Source organism: Monodon monoceros, unplaced genomic scaffold, assembly GCF_005190385.1.
Source record: "Monodon monoceros isolate NGI ecotype Baffin Bay Population unplaced genomic scaffold, NGI_Narwhal_1 Super_Scaffold_10, whole genome shotgun sequence".
Taxonomy (NCBI): Eukaryota; Metazoa; Chordata; class Mammalia; order Artiodactyla; family Monodontidae; genus Monodon; species Monodon monoceros.
This window is the reverse complement of record NW_021703766.1, coordinates 40664823-40685186: the sequence shown is the minus strand read 5'-3', so window position 1 is coordinate 40685186 and position 20364 is coordinate 40664823. Positions and strand designations below refer to the sequence as shown.

The following is a 20364-nucleotide window of genomic DNA, read 5'->3' as shown; positions in this document are numbered from 1 at the left end:
CAGAGGTGGTGCCATTCGAGTTAGCCTGGGGACTCTGAGGAGGACTTTTCCAGCTGAACGAGGAGGGAAAGGACAACTAGAGTGAGAACAGAATCTGAGCGAGCCCTGGAACGGAGGCCGGAAGTGTTGACGTAGCAGTGGGTGGTTTGGTGAAGTCAGGAGGGGACACGTGCCAGGGAGGGTGCAGGCATGGAGGCCCCCAGAGGTTTGAGGTGGGGCTGTGCTTGGAGGTTCATGAGATGGGTGATGGGGAGCAGGTAGAGAGCAGGGGCTTGGAGCCAAATCATGAGCCCCTAGAGTGTGCCGGGCCCCCTGCACAGAGACCTTGGGCTGGATTGCCTGGGTATGTCCAGGGGTGGAAAGGAGACCTGTTATCCCAAGTGCCTTGTAAAGCTGGAGAAGGGAACCTGGGGATGTGGTTGAAAGAGGGATCTCTCAGTGGGTCTGCGGTGCCATCTACAGAGCCCGCACCGCAGCCGCAAGAAGGGATTTATCCTGTGGTTCTTGTTGCAGTGAAGCCTGGCTCAGATGAGGACCACCAGGAGAAGTGCCTGTCCCAGCTGTACGACCACATGCCAGAGGGGATGACGCCCTTGGCCACGCTGAAAAACGTTCACCAGCGCCAGCGGCTGGGTGTGTGTCGGCTCTCCTGCTCCCTCCCTCCCTGTGCCCCATCTGATACTTCCACTCACCAGCAGCTCCAGACAGGTCCCCAGGGCAGGGCCCGGAGAGTAGGGCTTCCTGAGTCATCGTGGCCACTCTGGATTCAGAAACCGGGAGGCATAGTCCTCTGGCCTCAACGGGCTTCCAGAGCTGTGTTTCTCACAGGTTCTGTGAGGGACCAGGGCTCCCACGATGGAGCCAGAGCTTTGGCAATCTTCCAACACCCTAGCGGGGTCCAGGGGATGGCCCTTGGTCATGCTAATCTGGAAGGACGCATTTCTTAGGCCACATCTAAGAACTGGTAATGAATTGTCCTAGTTTGGTCTCTAACAGGTCTCAGAGTGAGTATGCTTTCCATGTCCAAACCTGAATTCTTCCTCCACCCGATCTTGTCCCTCCCCACCCCACACATGCACTTTCCCCATCTCAGGGATGGCAGCTCCATCGTTCTAGGTGTGCAGGCCAGAAACCTTGGACGCATTCTCCGCCCTCATCTTTCCTTCTCATCCCTGCATTTGATTAGCGAATCCCGTTGGCTCTACCTAGAAAAATATCCCAAATCTGACCACTTCTTACCTACCACCCTGGTCCAAGCTTACGTAGTGCTTACTTAACAGACATTGCCTCGCTTAAACCTCACACAACCCTATGAGATACATACGGTATGACTCCCCATTTTTCATCTGAGGAAACAGAGGCCCAGAGAGGTCACACAGCTTGCCCAGCTTTTGACCAGGGAGCCCTCGTGGTCCCATCTCACCCGGAGGTGGAGCAGAATTCCTCACCTGCACTTGTGAGGCTGGACATGGTCAAGCCCCTGTTCCTCTCTGGCCTCATTCCCTACCCTTCTCTCCAGCCCTCACTCCCTCCAACCAAACTCCCAAGTTCCTTGTTGTCCTTAAACATGCAGGCATGCTCCTGCCCCAGGGCCTTTGCACTTGCTGCTGTTCTTCTAGGAGCGCTCTTCTGTCAGATATCCTCTTGACTGCTCCCTCACGTCCTTCAGGGCTCCGCTTAAAAGTTACCTTCTAAAAGGCCTTTTCTGATCACCTGTAATAGAAGGGAGACTCCCCCTTCCCCATCTTCTCGTGCTACATCTGCCTATTTTTATTTCTGCTTTATTTTTCTCCAGAAACTTACAGCCACACGACCCATTACACGTTTCTTTGCTTGTTAATTATCTGTCTTCAACCACTAACATGTAAACTCCATGAATGCAGAGGCGAGTTTTTGTTCATTGCTTTATCTCTAATGCCTAGAATGTTTGGTAAATGTTTGCTGAATGAAAGATTTATAGACACAAGTGAGCACATTGTACACACATTTAGAGGGACTGAAGCCATCCAGGCAGATCCTTCAGAAAAGAGAACGTCCACCTTTCTGGGCGAATCCTTGGGCACTCGGGCTCTCCTTGAGGTACTCACGTTGCAGTTTACGACGTGTCCTGTGGTCTTGATTTTCTGTGGGCAGGCAAGTCCCATCTGTGCCGAGCTGTTACCCATCACGAGGAGTCCGTGAGGGAGGCCAGCCTGTGCAAGAAGCTCCGGAACATCGAGGTGCTGCAGGAGGTGCTGTCTGCGGCACACCAGCGGTCCCGGCTCAAGTACACTCAGCTCCGTGACGACTATGACCTGCTGAGCTTGATCGACGTTCCCGACATCATCTGTGAGTGGCCTGGGTGCCGGTGCCAGGTGCAGAGTGTGCCATGTGAGAGGCAGGGGCGCTCGGGCGCTCCTCCTGCAGGGGCCGGGCAAACCCTCGCTGTGTGCCGGGCACTGGGACAGGGCCGCGTGCTGCTCTTGCCCTGGAGTCCTCACCTCCTCCTTCCCAGATCCAGGGCCTTCTTTATGGTCTTCGTCCTTGTTGACCCCTTGGTGGCAGCCGACCCCCTCCTGCCCCTCAACACGCCACCTATGACGTCAGGGCCCTGCCACCTTGGTTCTTTCTGCCCTCACTTTCCTCTCCACCCTATTTGCTGATGGTCTTGCCCAAACCCACCTCCCCTCCTGGCATTCTTGCGGGTCTCCTCTCCCTGGCTTGCTTCCTCTAGATTCCTTCCCTTAAAGTCTCACGGCCTCCCCTGGGGTTCCAGCCCCCACCGCTAGTCAGGAGACCCCAGGAGCTGCCTTTCGCCTCGATGTTTTCCTTGCGCTCCACACCCACCCACGTGCCACCTGCCTTCTGGGAAACTGTGCTTTGCTCTCTGTCTTTTACCTTCGGCTCCATAGTTTGAAAGCCACCTGCATCCTTATTCCTGCTCCAAGGCTTGACCTTTACCCTGTTTTCTCCATTTTCTTTCTTTCTTTTTTTCCCCCAGGCAAAAATTATTTTTATTATGAAACAAGAAGTAAAATTTTCACTGATACAGTGGATCCAGGGGGTGCAGGGAAAAGTTTTTACTTTGGCAGTGAAAATTTCTTCAAAATCTAGTTCATCGTGTCTGTGTGTGTGTGTGGTGAGAACACTTAAGATCTACCCTCACGTATACAATATAGTGTTGTAATAGTCACCATACTGTGTTAGACCTCTCGAACTTACTCATCCTGCATAACTGAAACTCTGTACCCTTTCACCAACATTTCCTCACAGCACCCACCCCCCACTGCCCCCGGCATCCACCATTCTGCTCTCTGCTTCTATGAGTTTGACTTTATTTATTTATTTATTATTTTTTATTGTATGAGTTTCAGGTGTACAGCATTATAATTCAACATCTGTATACACTACAGAGTGATCACCACCACAAGTCTAGTTACCATCCATCACCATAGAGTTGACCCTCTTCACCCATTTTGCCCATCCCATCCCCCCACAAACCCCTCTGGTAACCACAAATCTGTTCTCTGTATCTATGAGTTTGTTTTTGTTTTGTTTGTTCATTTGTTTTGGGGGATTTTTTTAGATTCCAATCATATCGTGTTGTTTTTTCCTCTGACTTATTTCACTTAACACGATATCCTCTAGGTCCATCCATTTAGTTGCAAGTCACAGGATTTCATTCTTTTTTTTTTTTTCTTTTTTGTCTGAGTAGTATTCCATTGTATATATATACCACATGTTCTTTACCTGTTCATCCGTCTATGGACACTTAGGTTGTTTCCATATCTTGGCTATTGCAAACAATGCTGCAATGAACATAGGGGCGCATATACCTTTTAGAATTAGTGTTTCATGTTCTTCAGATAAATACCCGGAAGTGGAATAGCTGGGTCATATGAACTATGCTTACCTTTTTGAGGAATCTCCATACTGTTTTTCCATAGTGGCTGCACTAATTTACAGTACCACCCACAGTGTACGAGGGTTCCCTTTTTTCCACATCCTCTCCAACATTTGTTATTTCTTGTCTTTTTGATAATAGCCAATTATAACACGTGTGAGGTGATATCTCATTGTGGTTTTGATTTACATTTTCCTAATAATTAGTGTTGTTTTATGTGCCTGTTGGCCATCTGTATGTCTTTCTTGGAAAAATGCCTATTCAGACCCTCTGCCCACTTTTTAATTGAGTTGTTTTTTTGTTGTTGAGTTGTATGTGTTCTTTATATACTTTGGATAGTAGCTCCTTATCACATATATAATTTGCAACTATCTTCTCCCATTCAGTAAATTGCCTTTTCATTTTGATGATAGTTCCCATCACTGTGCAGAAGCTTTTTAGTTTGACGTAGTCCCATTTGTTTGTTTTTGCTTTTGTTTCCCTTGCCTTTGGAGTCAGATCTACAAAAATATCACTAAAAACAATGTCACTGAGGTTTCCACCTATGTTTTATTATATGGTTTTAGGTCTTACATTCAAGTCTTTACTCCATGTTGAGTTAATTTTTGTGTATGGTATAAGATACTGATCTAGTTTCATTGTTTTGCATGTGGCTGTTTAGTTTTCCCAGCACCATTTATTGAAGAGACCATCCTTTTTCCATTGTCTGTTCTTTGCTTCTTGGTCATAAATTAATTGTTCATCTATGCGTGGGTTTATTTCTGGGTTTTCAGGCCTGTTCCATTGATCTGTGTGTCTATTTTTGTGCCCATACCATACTGTTTTGATTACTGTAGCTTCACAGTATAGTTGAAATCAGGGAGCATGATACCTCCAGCTTTGTTCTTCCTTCTCAAGATTGTTTTGGCTATTCGGGATCTTTTGTGGTTCCATACAAATTTCAGAATTATTTGTTCTAGTTTTGTGAAATATGCCATTAGATTTTTGATAGGGATTGCATTGAATTAGTAGATTGCTTTGGGTATTATGGCCATTTAAACAATATTAATTTTTCCAATCCACAAACATGGAAGTATCTTTCCATTTATTTGTGTCTTCTTCAATTTCTTGAATGTCCTATAGTTTTCAGTGTAGAGGTCTTTCACTTCCTTGGGTAAATTTATTCCTAGGTGTTTTATTATTTTTGATGCAATTGTAAATTGGATTGTCTTAATTTCTCTTTCGGATAGTTTGTTATTAGTGTATAGAAATGCCATGGATTTCTGTATATTGATTTTTTATCCTGCAGCTTTACTGAGTTCATTCATTAGTTCTAACGGTCTTTTGGTGAAGTCTGTAGGGTTCTCTTTAAGTAGGATTATGTCATCTGCAAATAGTGTCAGTTTTACTATTGATTTGGATGCCTTAACTTCTTTTTCTTGACTAATTGCTATGACTAGGACTTCCAATACTATGATGAATAAAAATGGTAAGAGTAGGCATCCTTGTCTTGTTCCTGATCTTAGAGGAAAAGTTTGCATGCAGCTTGTCGTATATGGCCTTTATTATGTTGAGATTTGTTCCCTCTATACCCCCTTCATTGAGGGTTTTTATCATAAATAGATTTGAAGAGTTTGGCCGTTTTAGATTCCACATATAAGTGAGATCTCGCTCCCCAGTACTATGAGGGTGATACTAGTATCACCCTCATCTTAAAGATGAGGCAGTGGAGGCTTAGAGAGATCAAAGTCTTTGTTCCAGGTGATCAAGCTGGTTGGTGGAAACAGGAATGGCGCTCAGGGATTCTCCTTCATGGACACAGGCCACTTCCCTGACCCCCTTGTCCACACAGTAGAGACAACCTCCACAGAGGGAGGGAGATGCACAGCTCCTGGCGAGGCTGTCTGGGGGTGGTGGCACCACTCTTGTAGTGGATGAGTAACCTGTCTGAGCCCAGTGCTGTGTGAAGCAGTTCGTTTGTAGGAAACCACAGGGCCGTCCCGTGAATACAGGGGTGTGTCAGTCTTCTTGGCAGTGCCAGTCTTCTTCCCCATATTTTCTTTTTATGCTGTTGTTCATGTATACTTAGCCTGCACTGGGATCCTTTGTTAGACACTGACTAGCCTCATGGGAAGGGTTGGCTTGAGCCTGCCGTGAACATGATAGTGGAGATTTGGCAAACCCACTTCTCACTGTGAAATCCTCGCATCACACATTAATACTGAAGAGAGGAAGCACATCTCGCCCGAAACTTTGCTGAAAGCATGGTATTTCTATAACAGCCACACCTGAAACGTAGGTTACTTCTCAGTAGGATTTTATGAATACCATTGGATGTCCCCTAGAATACAAATAAGCTCCTCGAAGGCAGGGAATTTGTCTTATTGTCACTACTCTGTCCCAGCCCCAGAGTGGGATATAGCTCATAGTAGATACCCAAATGGAGTTAGGCCTGAGTTTTCAAGGGTAACTTTCAATTAGAGAAACATTTATGCTTTTACTTTTAATCTTCTTTTCCAGCTAAAACTGAGCGAGAGGTTGAAATTATACCACCACAGTTCTCCAAGGTGACAGTAACGGACTTCTTCCAGAAGCTGGTATGTTGAACATTTATTTCATAATGACTTGAGGGGAAAGCTGTTTTATAAATTGCAAGTATGTAAAAGGCTACTTTTAGATGTTTCTGATTTTTAATTAGAGATGTTATATAAGATTATTTAAATTAAGATAATTTTAAAAAGATAATTCTATCTTAAATATGTTGGATCTTTTAGAGCAAATGGCAATTAACATTCTTGTATGACTTTGTAGCACGTATTATCCCAGATGGTATCATTAGTCTCGGAGCAGGGCCGAATGAAATCTGTAAGGACAATAAGGCATCACTTCTTTTGGTTTTCAAAAGTTCCTGATTCAGCCTTCAGCTCCTACAGCTAATGACGCTCTATTCCAAAGGGCCCTTTATCTGTGTTTTCGGCTAATAAGAGATGGACGCCTCCTCGAAGCATTCACTTCACTGCAGAAGAAGGAGACTTGGGGTTCACCCTGAGAGGAAACTCCCCGGTTCAAGTCCACTTCCTGGATCCGTACTGCTCTGCTGCCGTAAGTGTGGACCCTTCTAAATTGGGAGCAAAACTCCCTGGCATCTTTGCAGACAGTGAAACTGGTAGAATATAAAGAGAGCTGCCCAAACAAATGTATGTGGGTGATTCAATGCAGGGTTCCTCTATGTAAAAGGCCTTGCTTTATGTGAAAGGCCTCTCATACCTTTCTTGCCCAAAGAGAAAAGGATTAATTTTTGCCTTCTTGAAGCAAATTTGTGCAGATAACTATTTTATTAATGAACTTGGGAACTGCTTTAGGGATCTGAATGAACAGAACATTGACCTTTATTTAAATCATACTTTCATAGGTGGCAGGAGCCAAGGAAGGGGATTATATTGTTTCCATTCAAGACGTGGATTGTAAGTGGCTGACTGTGAGTGAGGTTATGAAGCTGCTGAAGAGCTTTGGCCAGAACGACATTGAGATGAAGGTCGTGAGCCTTCTGGATGCCACATCGTCCATGGTGAGTGCTGATGGCCCCTGGCAGCAAACAGCGACGTGGAGTGAAGTCAGTGTGAGTCCAGCCCCAGAGGTCTTTATCCGGACCCCTGCCTCCTGCCTGCATTTGTAACGTGCCACAAACGACTGAACTCCTAAGCCCGTCATCACTGGGATGTGCTCAACTTGGGTCAGAGAGATCACTGGAAAGCTTTTTTTTTTTAATCCTATAGATCAGCGGTCCCCAGCCTCTTTGGCACCAGGGACCGGTTTTGCGGAAGACACTTTTTCCACGGATGAGGGGTGGGGCGGGGTGGGTGGGATGGCTCAGGCGGTAACGGGAGCGATGGGGAGCGATGGGGAGAGATGGAGATGGGGAGAGATGGAGAGCGGCAGATGGAGCTTTGCTTGCTCTCCCGCCACTCACCTCCTGCTGTGCGGCCGGGTTCCTAACAGGCTGTGGACTGGTACTGGTCCACGGCCCAGGGGTTGGGACCCCTGCTATAGATAAAAGAACCAATTGATTTATTTTTCTGGTTAAATTCTTTTCAATTGCAAAAGTAGTACATACTCATGGTTAAAAAAAATACTGAATTGATACAGAAGGGCTTGAGATGATGTGTGGAAGATGCTCTCCTCACGTCGTCCGGGACAGTGTTAGCTGTTTCCTGGGAGATCTTGGGAAGCGTCTGAGCCTGTGCAAGTCCATGTGCACAGTTACATCCCTTTGTTTCCCCAAGTCGGAGGAATTGTGGCATACGCACTCTTCTGTGCTTGCTGCATTCAATTATGTACCTTGGACGCTTCCCTCTAGAACAGTATGTGTTTATTCGTTCAACAAATATCGATTGGGCATCAACTGTGTGCCAGGCCCTTCTCAGGTGTTGGAGCTACAGCTGGAATTAGACAGATAAGGTCCCTGCCCCCACAAAGCTGGCACTAAATATGCAATAAGTGGTTGTGATTTTGGGTACATGCTGTAAAGGAAATAAAATGTGTAATGTGCTAGAATGACTGGAGCTGGGAGGGGCTCCTGAGCAGGGCTTGCCCTGAGGCTTGAGTCACAGGAGGAACCAGCCATGTGAAGAGGTACAAGAGCACGTGGGCAGGGGCACCAACAGGTGCAGAGACCAGACCCTGTGGCAGGAATGAGCTTCACCTGCTAGAGGAACTAAAAGAAGGCCTTTCGGCCCGAGCATCTTGACAAGGGCCAGAGTGGAGGGAAGTGCGGTGGGAGGGAGGCAGGGCTTCATCGGCAGTGGAGGGAGTTTGAAACCTTTTGAGACGGGGAGTGACGTGGCACGATGTTTATTTTAGAAGGCCGTCTTGCTGTCTGGAGGCCAGCCGGGTGGCCGCAGAGCAAGCTGGCTGTGGCAGTCACCCAGGCCAGTGACGTTAGCACCGTCCCACTAGGGGGTGACAATGGAGGTGTAGAGAGGTGGGGTGCACCTGAGACGTAATTTGGATATGGAGCTGATGGATTTGTAGATGACTTGTATAAGAAAGATGCGGGAGGGCTTCCCTGATGGCGCAGTAGTTGAGAGTCCGCCTGCCGATGCAGGGGACACGGGTTCGTGCCCCGGTCCGGGAGGATCCCACATGCCGCAGAGCGGCTGGGTTCGTGAGCCATGGCCGCTGAGCCTGCGCGTCCGGAGCCTGTGCTCCGCAACGGGAGAGGCCACAACAGTGAGAGGCCCGCGTACCGAAAAAAAAAAAAAAAAAAAGATGCGGGAAAGAGAGAGGACTGCACAGCTTTTGGCTTGAACTACTGCATCATTTTTCTTAATGACGGGAGACGGGGCAAGGGTGAGGGAGGCCGAGGAGAGAGAAAAGCAAGTGTTGTGTGTGGTTCGTGTGCCATTAGGCATCTGGATGTAAAGGTAAAGTAGGCAGCTGGATGTTCAGATCTTCAGTTCAAGGCAAATGTCAGCCTAGAACTAAATATTTGAGGATTATCAGCACAGAGATGATATTTAAAGCTGTAAGATACTAAACGAAAGTACCCTCGAGGGGTTGAGGGTGGAGGACTCAACCCCGAGAGACACCACAGGCGTCTGGAGGTCAGTCAGAAGTAGGTGCGAAGGGGAGTGCAGACAGGTGGGATAAAAAGGGGCTTCTGAAACCAAGAGAAGAAAATCCTGCCCGGAAAGAGCGGTGGTTTGTGCTGAACACAGTTAAGACGTGGAGAATGAGGGAAGCAGAGCCATGTCTATTATATTTGGCAGCAGGACAAAAGGACATTTTTCATGGGGAAATGGCAACAGAACTCAGACTTAGAGAGGGTTGGAGAGTGAATGATTGTGTGATTCCATTGGTAAGAAATAGGCAAACCCATAGAAACAGAATGTAGGTTAGTGGTTGGTTGCCAGGGGCTGGGGCGTCGGGGAATGGGGAGTGTAGTAACTGCTGATGGGACAGGATTTCTTTTTTTTTTTTTCCCCTTCTTTTTTGGCTGCACCGCACAGCTTGCAGGCTCTTAGTTCCCTGACCAGGTATAGAACCCACGCCCCCTGCAGTGGAAGCACGGAGTTCTAACCACCAGACCGCCAGGGAATTCCCCAGGGTTTCTTCTGGAGGGGGTTGGGAATGTTCTGAAATTCGGTCATATTAGTGGTTGCACAACCCTGTGACTATACTAAAACCCACTGGATTGTATTAAAATGGTGAATTTTATGGTATGTGAATTATAACTCAATTAGAAAAAAAGATAAAGGAGTCAAGGAACTCAGAGCATCTTGGGAGAAGGGATCATGAAAAATGGCACTTTTAGGGGTGGAATCCGTAGAATTGTTAGACTAGTGATCAAGGTCTCAACCAGAAACAAAAGAAGTTTGTCCAAGAGGATATATAAAAGTGCTGGGCTCTGGCCTGAGGGCTGGAGTCTGTTAGGCACAGCTGGAGGACCTGCAGCTTTAGAGAGCAGCCCTGCCCCTAAAGAGACTGAAAGTCTTATCTGTTAGTCCTGTCACATTTCTGATTGAACCAGGCCAATGAAGAATCTGACGTAGGGATGAAAGCAAGCGTTCTGTATTCAGACTGCCTGCATTTGAATCCTGGCTTTCACCAGTTCCGTGACCTTGGGCGTCAGAGACTTGCTCTGAGCCTCGGGAAAATGGAGACTACCACCATTCTGACTACCACTGATGTCGTGGAAAGAACCCCAGGCTTGGAATCAAAGACCTGGAATCAGGCCCTGCCTGCTGTTAATAAGCTGTTTGACCTTCAGCAGGCTTCATGGTCCTCATCTGTATAATCTAAGATTTAGACGAGTGCGGTAGTTTCCAGCTGTGCTCCATAAGGCCCTGAGAGTGTCAGGGAGGTGCCCCAGGAAGATTTGGGGACTGGGTAGTGGGGAGCATGCTGGATGAGGACAGGAAACAAGTGAATGAGAGAAAGGGAAGACTTGTGAAAGGGAGCAGAGATATTGCGGTGGTAGCTGGGAGGGGACGTAGGGGTAAAGGAGAGTTTTTCAAAGGTGTGTGTGTTGATAGCACAGTTAGCTTGTGTGCAGATGGGAAAGGTTTAGGAGACAGGAGAGCAGAAAGGAGGGTATACCTGGAGGAGAGAGGGAGTGAGAGGGTCCAGGCACATGGGAGGGCATGTCTTTAAACTGGTGAAATAAACAGAACTTAATGGTTAAAATGGTAAATTTGACGTTATGTTTATTTCACGTTTAAAAAATTGGGAAAATTTAATATCCTCATCACATGGACCCTGTACTGTCTTTAAAGGGAATGAAGTTGATCTGTATCTGTTGGTGTGCACTGAAATCCAGGATACATTAAGTGAAGAAAGCAGGGTGCGGACAAGTGTGTGTAGTGTGTTCCTAAGGAGAGACAAATGGTGATTTATACTTACACACATATCAATACCTGTATATGAATGTTATCTCTAAAAGTGTAACAGATAGTGGTTACCTCAGGGGAAGAGCCTGAAAGCCCAGGTAGGAGGGACACCTGCCGTTCACCTCATGCATTTTCATATCATTGACCACGAGTATATATTACTTTTTCAAATGTAATAACCTTAAAAGGTAGTGGTCTCTAGCCTAAGTTACTACTACTGAGTATATTCCTTAAGAGTTGTCCTTGTTGCTAAGAACCTAATTCTACATAAGCATTTGTCACTGAGTTTCAGAATTATGTCAACGTAATTTTAAAGAGGATGCTATGAGTGCAGAATCTGAGTCTCCCACTTCGCAGTCGTTTCTCTGACCCCTTTCTCTCTCCTTTTCTGTGTGCAGCATAGTAAATGTGCCACGTACTCTGTGGGAATGCAGAAAACTTACTCCATGATCTGTTTAGCCCCAGATGATGAGGAAAACACTGATAAAACCAAGAGAATCTCGAAAAAGCTGTCCTTTTTGAGTTGGAACACCAACAAGAACAGACAGAAGTCGGCGAGCACCTTGTGCCTCCCATCGGTTGGGGTCAGGGTTGTGGGGCCTCCGGTCAAGAAGAAGCTCCCCTCTCCGTTCAGCCTTCTCACCTCCGACAGTTCTTTGTACTAACGTGAGGAAACAAAAGCGTTTCCCGTGCTGACTGGGCCTTCGTATTTGTGCCACAGCGGAAAATTTCTAAATATTCTCAAATCCTATTTTCTCACAGCGTAAACCTACAATTGATACGTTTTTATGAATGACAGTAACAAGAAACCTCTAGAAATTTGTGGAAAACAAACTTATTAGGGGAGTCTCACCATATTGCTGCAAGTTATTTATTATATAAAGTATTGTAAATAGAATAATGTGGACATATGGCTGTTTTTAACGACTATAATTAAGACTCTTAGCTACTTACTATCAGAGTTAAATTAGGATTTCCTATACTGGTCCTATTTGTAGGTTTCCAGACTTGGGTGATAGATGGATAATTCCTTACCTCAGAATTCAGATGACCCCAAATTAAGGCAGGGCAAGGGACAATAATGATAGGCTTAAATTAGTGTTACTAAAAACTGTCCCAAAGAGCTCCTTCCTAAGGGGAATTCATTAACCTAAAACACCAAGATTTTACTATTATTTCTAAATAATATGAATGCTGTTTCCAGATAAAGTCTAGTGCCAAATTTGTCATGACTTATAAACAACCATTTAGGAGCAACTTTTCTTCTATTTTATGTCATTTAAAAGTCGCTAACACAGTGGCAGTGTTAGATGAAGATGCTGTCTACAAGGTAGATAATATACTGTTTGATACTCAAAACATTTTTCATTTTGTTTAAAGTAGAAAGTACATAGTTGTATATTTTAAGAGTCTTTAAGAAGGGTTAAAAACATTGTATAAGGTCAGGATGTAAATGATTCAAGTTTAGAGCTCTATTTGACTTTTTAAAATGACATTCTTACCAACTGATTTCTCTTGCTATACAGTTGGATGACACTGTGACTCTAATAAGATTCACTGTTGGCATAGTACAAGTTATATAGCTTTTAAAAATATATCATTGACATGTAATTTTGAGAATTAACAAACTGAAATATTTTCTAGTGTGTAATATCAAAAGGGAAGCAACCATATTTGGGAAAGTGTATCCATTGCTCTTAGGGCTATTTTTGTATAAATATTTACATAAATGCATTCATTTGCCTGAGTTAATGGTTTCCACTTTGATTTCACTTTAATTCCCTCCTCTTTCAAATCATTTTTACCCTGATGCACAAAATGTTTTTATTGTATTTGATTTTTAAAAATTACTAACATTTCACAAAACAGGACTTAGCTCTCAAGTTATCTTAGTATCCCTGAAAACATATAGCCTCTTTAACTGTATTTATTTTTTGAATGAGCAGTTGTACATTTTGATCCCCAGGCTCTCCTCTCTGGATGCAGCTGCACCTGCCATTTTCCCTTTTCTCTTCCCATTGTTGGGCGATACATTTACAAACACATTCTTTCCCTCCCTCGCACACATTGGCTTTTTATTTTAAAATGGGAACTCTGGACTCCAGGCTTTCTGTGTTCAGAAGTCATGCTCAGTGATTACAAACAAACTGTGCAGCTACCCGGAAGGGAGGGATGGAGGGAGAAAGGAAGGAAGGAAGATAAAAGGCAGGACAATTGTTTGTTTACACTGGCAGCCACCCTCAAAGCACAGGTGTATTAAGACCAGACCTGAAGAACAGTGGCTCTGCCAGAAGGAACAAGGGGCTTATGGTACACAGTACTTCATTCATTGTAGGTTGGTTTCCTTTAGACGGTCACATCCACCACCTTCCATGATAGATACAGGTGAAGGTCACACATTAAAATCTGCCCAAGCTGGCTTTTTGCTGAATCTTGAGAGTCCCTGTTTAAACCGACTCCCTTAGGAAGGTGTCCACCAGCCCTCTTCATGCTAGCAGGGTGCGGGCAGTGCCATCTGGGGCACACTACCTGAAGTAGATACCTGAGCCCAGAAAGCAGGGCAGGACAACTGGCAGGTGCCATTCAGGCCTCACTTCATCCTTCCCTAGTTTCTGTGAGAGGAAATATTGTTTCTTAATGTGAAAGAAAACAAGATCCTGTGGTTCGTCGTGTAAAGGAGATGCCATGGGAAGAGCCATCACCTGGACTGGGTGAAGAACGCATGAATGTGCTGGGCCACTGACTGTCCAACCACCGGCTCCAGTTCTTGGATGGAAGCATTACTCAGTTGCTGGATACTTGGAAACCTCTGGAGCAGGAGAGGAGCTTTAACTTTCCCGACTCCTGGGATCTGTTGCACAGTTCGAAGGAGGGCTGGCTCGGAGATCAGAGCCCGTTTCTTCCTGAGTAAAGGGTTCTTATTGGGCTCTTTGGTTTGCTCTTCAACCTGAACCGGGATGAAAGGAAAAGCACATGAGTGCCCTCTAGAAGACTGGAGGTTTCTTAAAATTCTGTTTTGTGGAAATTTAGTTTTAGTTTTTCCATTTGGTTCAGCTTGATTCACCACTGCAAATATTCTCATATATACCATGAATATAATTTTTCAGGCATCAGTAAAATTATTAAAAGATGAACTATATGGAAAACCACTAGGTTAAAAAAAACCAACACATGAACTTGGAGACAGAAGTGCAGACAAAAGATACATGGCGGGACTTCCCTGTCAGTCCAGTAGTTAAGACTCTGCCCTTCCAATGTAGGGGGTGCAGGTTCGATCCCTGGTCGGGGAACAAAGATCCCACATGCCGCGTGGCCCGGCCGAAAAAAAAAAAGAAGAAAAAGATACGTGTCGATGAGGCGAAGAATCTGTTGCCAATGTCACCAGCCTAAGTGCAGAATAGTGCATGATGGAGTCCTCACAGCCTGGGAGGCTAAAATCAGGTCTCCAACTTGTTTGCTTTGTTACATGCTTGCCTAGAATGGGGGGCAAGCTCAGCTAGCTGCAGAGGCAGCTTCTGAACTTAAATTCCTCAAAAAGGTTTTAGAAACCAAACCAGTCACTGATAGAGAGTGACCTGATGGATTGTACCTATAATAAGGGCAGCTGTCTGTCAAGTAACAGGTCCAGGAAGGTCAGTCAAGAATCCTAACACAGGGCTATTGTGGAGGAGTAGGAATCAGTACTTACCAACTGGATAATGAGACAGGACGCTTCCGTCTGGCTGGCCACTGGAAGCAACACCATCCCCAGATCCAGCACAGTAAATTTCTGTACGGCTGGAAAGTACTGTTCACTCATGTGCGTTTTTTCAACTACTACAATCCCTTGAAGTTTACTGGACTTCAATGAAAAAAAAAAGACAGGAAACTATTTTGTAACAAAATTCCATTCAAGACTAAGAAGCTATCCAAGGGTGCTTGGAATGGCCAATGGTTTTATATAAATTATTCCAAGGGATAGACAGGGGGATAGAAGTCAATTTTCAATTTGTTTCTTTAATTCAGTACTTACGTTTCTAACCCGAACAAGTCTCTTTCTGTAGCCATTTCCTGCCACCAAATCAGCTTCGGTGATATAAAGAATGCAGGATCTGCTAGACAAGTAAAAATCTACCGGTGTCAGGCCATCCTCAAAAACGAGTTTAATTTTTCCTTAAAATACAGAAAAGAAAATAAGTTCCGCGAGCCTTGGATGAAAAGACGGCAATAGGCAGAACGTTTTTAAAAAGTGGGCTGAGGTGACAGAGGGCTTTAGTAGAGGGAGCCCACCGACCTTGCATTCCCTGTGCCAGCTGCGACCCGCGCCATTTCTCATTGGCCACAATGTGCCCAAACGGCACGTGCATGGGGCCTGTGCCATCAGGGGTGTTCCTTTCCATCGGCGGCCTGGATCTAGTGAGCGGAATACAAGACGGCACTTGAGCAGGCTCTCCGGCACACGGCCCCGCATTCCACTCCCAGCCCCGGCCTCTTTGGCAGGGGCCCGTCTGCAGAGTGTTCTTTAAGAGGCTTGATTATTAGCCGAAGTCTAAGAACCAGGAAATTCCTGTCCTAGAAGCCCCGTCCCTCATCTGCGTCACCTGCCTGGCCCCTGACACCCCCGCGCCGTGGCTCCTCCATCCAGTCCAGGGCGGGGGCCGAGCCGGCCAGGGCCGTTTTGGGTCTCCCGCGACATTACCTGCGGCGCCCCACTTCCGGGTTCTCTCCTGCGCGCTCTCCAAGTCCTTCATCCTGCCCGCCCTCTACCTCCTCTGGCGCCGGATAGCCTATGGACTCAGAGATCGACACGTGACTGGCCAATAAGAGAATGAACAGCGCACACAATTTCAGCCCTGGAGAGGATTTGAGAGGTACTCGCTGGTTGCCATGAGCGACGGGTGTGCAGTAACCTTCGCTCTGATTGGTCTTGGGAAAAGCAGAGCCAATGGCAGACGTGGTTGTTGCGAAGTCCGTTGCGTACAAAAGGCGTCTGGGGCTAGGCCCGCTGGAGGCGGCCCACTTTAGGGAGTGGTACTCGGCTGTGAGTTCTGCTTGTCAGTCCAGTGCCGGTCTGGCCAACCCCTGCAGCAAGAATGCTGCTGGGGGTCCGGAGAGGCGGCAAGAGGCAGTTTGTAAGTATATCTGCGCCCGGCTTGCGCTCTGGCCCGTGGGGCCGGGAGTTAAGTGGGAAGGGGTTGGGATTTGGGATGGAGGCAAGGTAGCGGCACAAGAGGAATTGGTTTTTCTTTCGAGAAGCCCTGAATTTTCGTGTTTGGAACACGGATCCTCTATCCCAGTGTCGGCCTCAGTCGATAGGACTCGCCCTGTCTCACCTGTAACTTTCGCTCCGGTGTCGGGAGTTCACTCCTGCCGGCACAAACTTGCTCCACTACTGAATATTCCTCTGTGGGAAGTCATTCTTGATTCTTTCCTCCGCCACGCACCATGTACACCCCACCAGCAAGTTCCATAGATTCCACCCACCAAATGCATCTGGCAGCCGTCCCCGCTCCCACCCCGCCCTCCATCGTCTACCTGCACTGCTGCAGCAACTCCTCCCTATTTCTCGGTCTCCGTTCCTGCCCTTCCCCTAGGTCCGTTCTCCACAAAGCAGCCAAAGGGATTCTTTAAAAATGCAATTCTGATCGTGCCCACTGCCCACAAGTCACACACACAGACGCTCCAGCTATTCCCACCTTTAGGTTTATTCAGGCCTTTGTCTTTGCTCTTTCTTCTGCCTGGAATGCTTCCCTGCAGACCTTACCATGGCCACTCTGGCACTGCGGGCGCACACTTCCAGGCTCATTCTCTGACCCCTCCTCCTATGATACTTCTTTGTAACCACTGCCCCCCACCGCAGTGGCGTTGCTCCTGTCTCCCTTTTCCATACTTCCCTGGTGAAACCCCAGACGTACTTACATCCAGTTCTCCATAAACTTAATACTTTAAATACAGAGAAAGCATTTTGATAAGGGTACTCCTGAACTCCATTTCAGATTGGGATCAGAAAGCATGTCTGACTTGGCTTCCTGTTCTCAGCCCTATGACCTGCTGAAGTCATTTTAGACAGGTGGATGTTGAGAAGCAAGGAAGGCATAGTTGAAGCATATTTTTCCAGTGCAATTTTGCTAACTCAGCATCTTTATTGAGGTTTTTGTTGTATTACTGAGTTCCTACTGTGCGTGTGCCAGATATTCACAATTGATTGAGAGCCTATGGCCCCAAAGGCTAAAGGGTAGACAAACCTGTAAGTCATTCAACACAAAATGGTGAGGGAAAACGTGCCGAAGAGGCATGTACCGGAAGGGGCAGTAAAGTCAGCCGAGAGAGTTGACCTGGGCCTTGGGAGGAGTAAGGAAATAGAATTCCAGGTGGAGAAAACAGCATGTACAAAAGTCTGACAAAGAGTCATTTGCTACATGGGAACAGGAAGGCAATTCTGAGTGCTACAGCATGTGTAGGGATGAGGAGGGCCTGCCAGAAAAGAATCTGGGGCCATTGATAGAAACCAACTGATAGCAGCCTTAGCAGCCTTCTGTGCCAGGAGAGGACATTTTTCTGTCAACCCGAGAGTTTTCATGCTGGGTTGAGGTAGGATCATCCTGTGTTTTATTAGAGACTAGAGGCAGGAGAACCATAGTTAGGAAATGATTATCGTGGTACAGGGGAGAAATGTTCAGCATACTATGGGAGATTCACTCTATCAAAAAATAAATAAATAAATAAACAAAACTCATGAGGCCTTTTTGAAGGACCTTCTGGATGCCAGCCCCTGGGGATTCAAAGGTGAAGAAAAACCTTTCTTGTCCTTGAGCATCTGCCAGGCAGTGGGGGATGGGGGAGGCGGCAGACAAGTGTATATCCTGGAGAATGGTGGGATACAGCAGTGGCTGCTCTGGAATACCTGCTCTTGGGGTTGGCCATGAACGTGGGACTGGGGGTGGGGGGTGGGAGCGCTGCAGAAGACATTTGGAAGGCCTGCTCGTCCCTCACTCCTGAAGTATGCCCAGACCCCGGGCTCTTCCTCTTGGTCGCACCTTCCTTTCCGCCCCCGTACCTTGTGCTCACCCCAGCCCAATTAGTCTTCCCCCGGGGCCACTTTCAGTGGGTGCTTCTCACTAGGTCACAAGATCTCCTTAGTCTGGTATCAAAACTCTTAAATGGAAACAGTCCCCACTCTGACTCCAGCTCATTTTTCTAGCCTCTCCAACTCAGATGCCTCTGTGTTCCAGCGAACTGGAGTGCTTATTTCTAGAACACTGCCACTAACGTCTTGCTTCATTCCTTTGTTTCTGTTGCTCCCTCCTCCTGGAATGCCTTTCTATCGCATTTCCCAAATGTGAGAGCAGTGGCCATCTTTGAAGACCCAGTCTAAATGCTCTGAGATTTTCTCCAACAGGACATCAGCGGTCCCTTTGCTGGCCCCCAGATCTGAAGGAGCCTTTCCCTCCCTGGGCCACCTCAGCCCTTTTCTTTACCTCTCCCTTGGCACTTTCCATGATTCTGTGTTGTATTATAAATATCTGGGTGTTTCTCCTCTGTACTGTCCCTCCTTAAAGATGAGGACAAGATTTCTTCATTGTCGTGAAATGCTGTCATGGCGTTTTGCCTCTAGTAGATACAAATGAATGGCTGGTGCACAGGAAATGAAGATTGGGTTACACTCGGAAACTTCTCAGGGCTTCCCAGTTGCCTAAAGCAGGATTCTCCGACTTTCATTGTGTGTGAGAACTAGTTTTTGTTACTCTGCATCTTTGAGATAAACTACCTAAAATCCTTATTAAGCCCCTACCAGGTGTTAGACAATGTGCTAAGTGCCAGAGTTCCAGGGTTGATAAAGACAAGAAGGTTGCATGCTCTTAGGAAGCTTCCATCCAGCCGGGGGGGCGGCAAGTGACTAAGTAGGGTCATCAGGGGCAGTGCTGTGAGACCAGTTGGGGGTGCTGGAGGGTGACTCTGCGGGATGGTCAGGGAAGCTGTTCTGAGGAAGGAAGGGCCAGAGGGTCCCCACCGAGGGCAGCTATATGGTGCTCCCTGCATGGGCACGTGTGCCTGGCCAGATGGGGCTTGAGGATGGCAGGGGGTGGAGTGGACCTCCTGGTGTGACTAGATCCCTGGGTGACCAGTGCAGGTGTTCCCTTCCAGGCCCAGGGAGGTGTGGTCGCAGTCCCCAGAGATGATCCCATTGACCTCTGCTGGTTTTCATTTGTGCAGAAACACATCATCCATGGCCTTCTCCCTGCAGCCAGCATCGCACCGAAGCCAGCTGTGCCCCGCACACCTCCTCCACGTGGCCCCAGCCCCTCTCCAGAGAGACCAAGGTGAGTCTCGGGTGAGCAGGCACTGAGGTCACCCTGAGCTCAGCCACCAAGTGCTGGGTCCCGGAACTGTTCAGATGGGTAAGAAAATCACAAGGAGGGTGATTAGAATCATGTCCTTTGAAATATGTATCACGGTTCCATAACGAAGCACTTAATATGGTTTCTCCGTGGGATAATGGTCTGTTCCTTTCAGGTCTGTGGAGTTCTCACATGTCATAATTGAATGCAATTTTTCAAAATATAAAACACTGAAGCACAAATATTTAGGTTGATAGTATGTTAAAAGGAATTTGAAATGTGCACATAATTTTCTTTTTAAACACAAGTCTGCCTTTCAGAAGAACTGCTTCGCAGGAAGGAAGGAGAAGTGAGCTCGCTTGCCAGGGCCCGAGATACCCCTATCCTTCAGTGCTCCTAACACACCAGAGAGCTGACTTCTTTTATACCTAAGACCCCTGCCTATGCCCTCCAAAATTTTAGGCACAGGAGAATTTTAGACTTTCTTTTTTTTTTTTTTTGCGGTACGCGAGCCTCTCACTGCTGTGGCCTCTACCGCTGCAGAGCACAGGCTCCGGACGCGCAGGCCCAGCAGCTATGGCTCACGGGCCCAGCCATTCCACGGCACGTGGGATCTTCCCGGAACCGGGCACGAACCTGCATCCCCTGCATCGGCAGGCGGACTCTCAACCACTGCGCCCCCAGGGAAGCCCTAGACTTTCTTTTTAATCCATAAAATACATGGATACATGGCTTAACTGTTAACAATGAGAAATAATTTCGCTCAAGGGTGGTACCTTCTTGTAGTGTTCTTTGA

The 20364-nt window shown here is 46.9% G+C and overlaps 3 protein-coding genes across 9 annotated transcripts in view; 2 read left to right on the top strand and 1 right to left on the bottom strand.

Moving 5' to 3' along the window:
- The window catches only part of RHPN2 (rhophilin Rho GTPase binding protein 2), a 58505-nt gene extending 45503 nt beyond the window's left edge, over positions 1-13002 (top strand). Inside the window, exons 10-15 of the mRNA XM_029209428.1 lie at positions 514-633; positions 2134-2328; positions 6383-6459; positions 6818-6964; positions 7275-7430; positions 11649-13002. Of these exons, the coding sequence (XP_029065261.1) occupies positions 514-633; positions 2134-2328; positions 6383-6459; positions 6818-6964; positions 7275-7430; positions 11649-11915 (962 nt within the window). The 3' untranslated portion in view covers positions 11916-13002. The remainder of the gene's footprint in view (positions 1-513; positions 634-2133; positions 2329-6382; positions 6460-6817; positions 6965-7274; positions 7431-11648) is intronic.
- Positions 13003-13253: 251 nt separating this feature from the next.
- FAAP24 (FA core complex associated protein 24) lies at positions 13254-16004 on the bottom strand. The gene is made up of 5 exons (XM_029209438.1): positions 15929-16004; positions 15524-15642; positions 15263-15402; positions 14939-15091; positions 13254-14197 (listed from the first exon to the last, which is right to left on the bottom strand). Exons 2-5 carry the CDS (start codon positions 15627-15629, stop codon positions 13949-13951), a joined length of 648 nt encoding a protein of 215 aa, XP_029065271.1. The 5' UTR covers positions 15630-15642; positions 15929-16004; the 3' UTR covers positions 13254-13948.
- Positions 16005-16071: 67 nt separating this feature from the next.
- CEP89 (centrosomal protein 89) overlaps positions 16072-20364 on the top strand; it is an 87221-nt gene continuing 82928 nt past the window's right edge. For 6 of the 7 annotated variants that reach the window (XR_003791359.1, XM_029207210.1, XM_029207200.1 and 3 more), the window contains exons 1-2: positions 16226-16361; positions 19444-19550. Coding sequence is in view for 5 of the 7 variants with exons in the window: in XM_029207210.1 (XP_029063043.1) it covers positions 16323-16361; positions 19444-19550 (146 nt within the window). In the remaining 2 variants the exon portion in view is untranslated. Of the gene's footprint in view, positions 16101-16225; positions 16362-19443; positions 19551-20364 lie in introns of those variants that run through there. The other variant, XM_029207218.1, reaches the window with a different exon arrangement.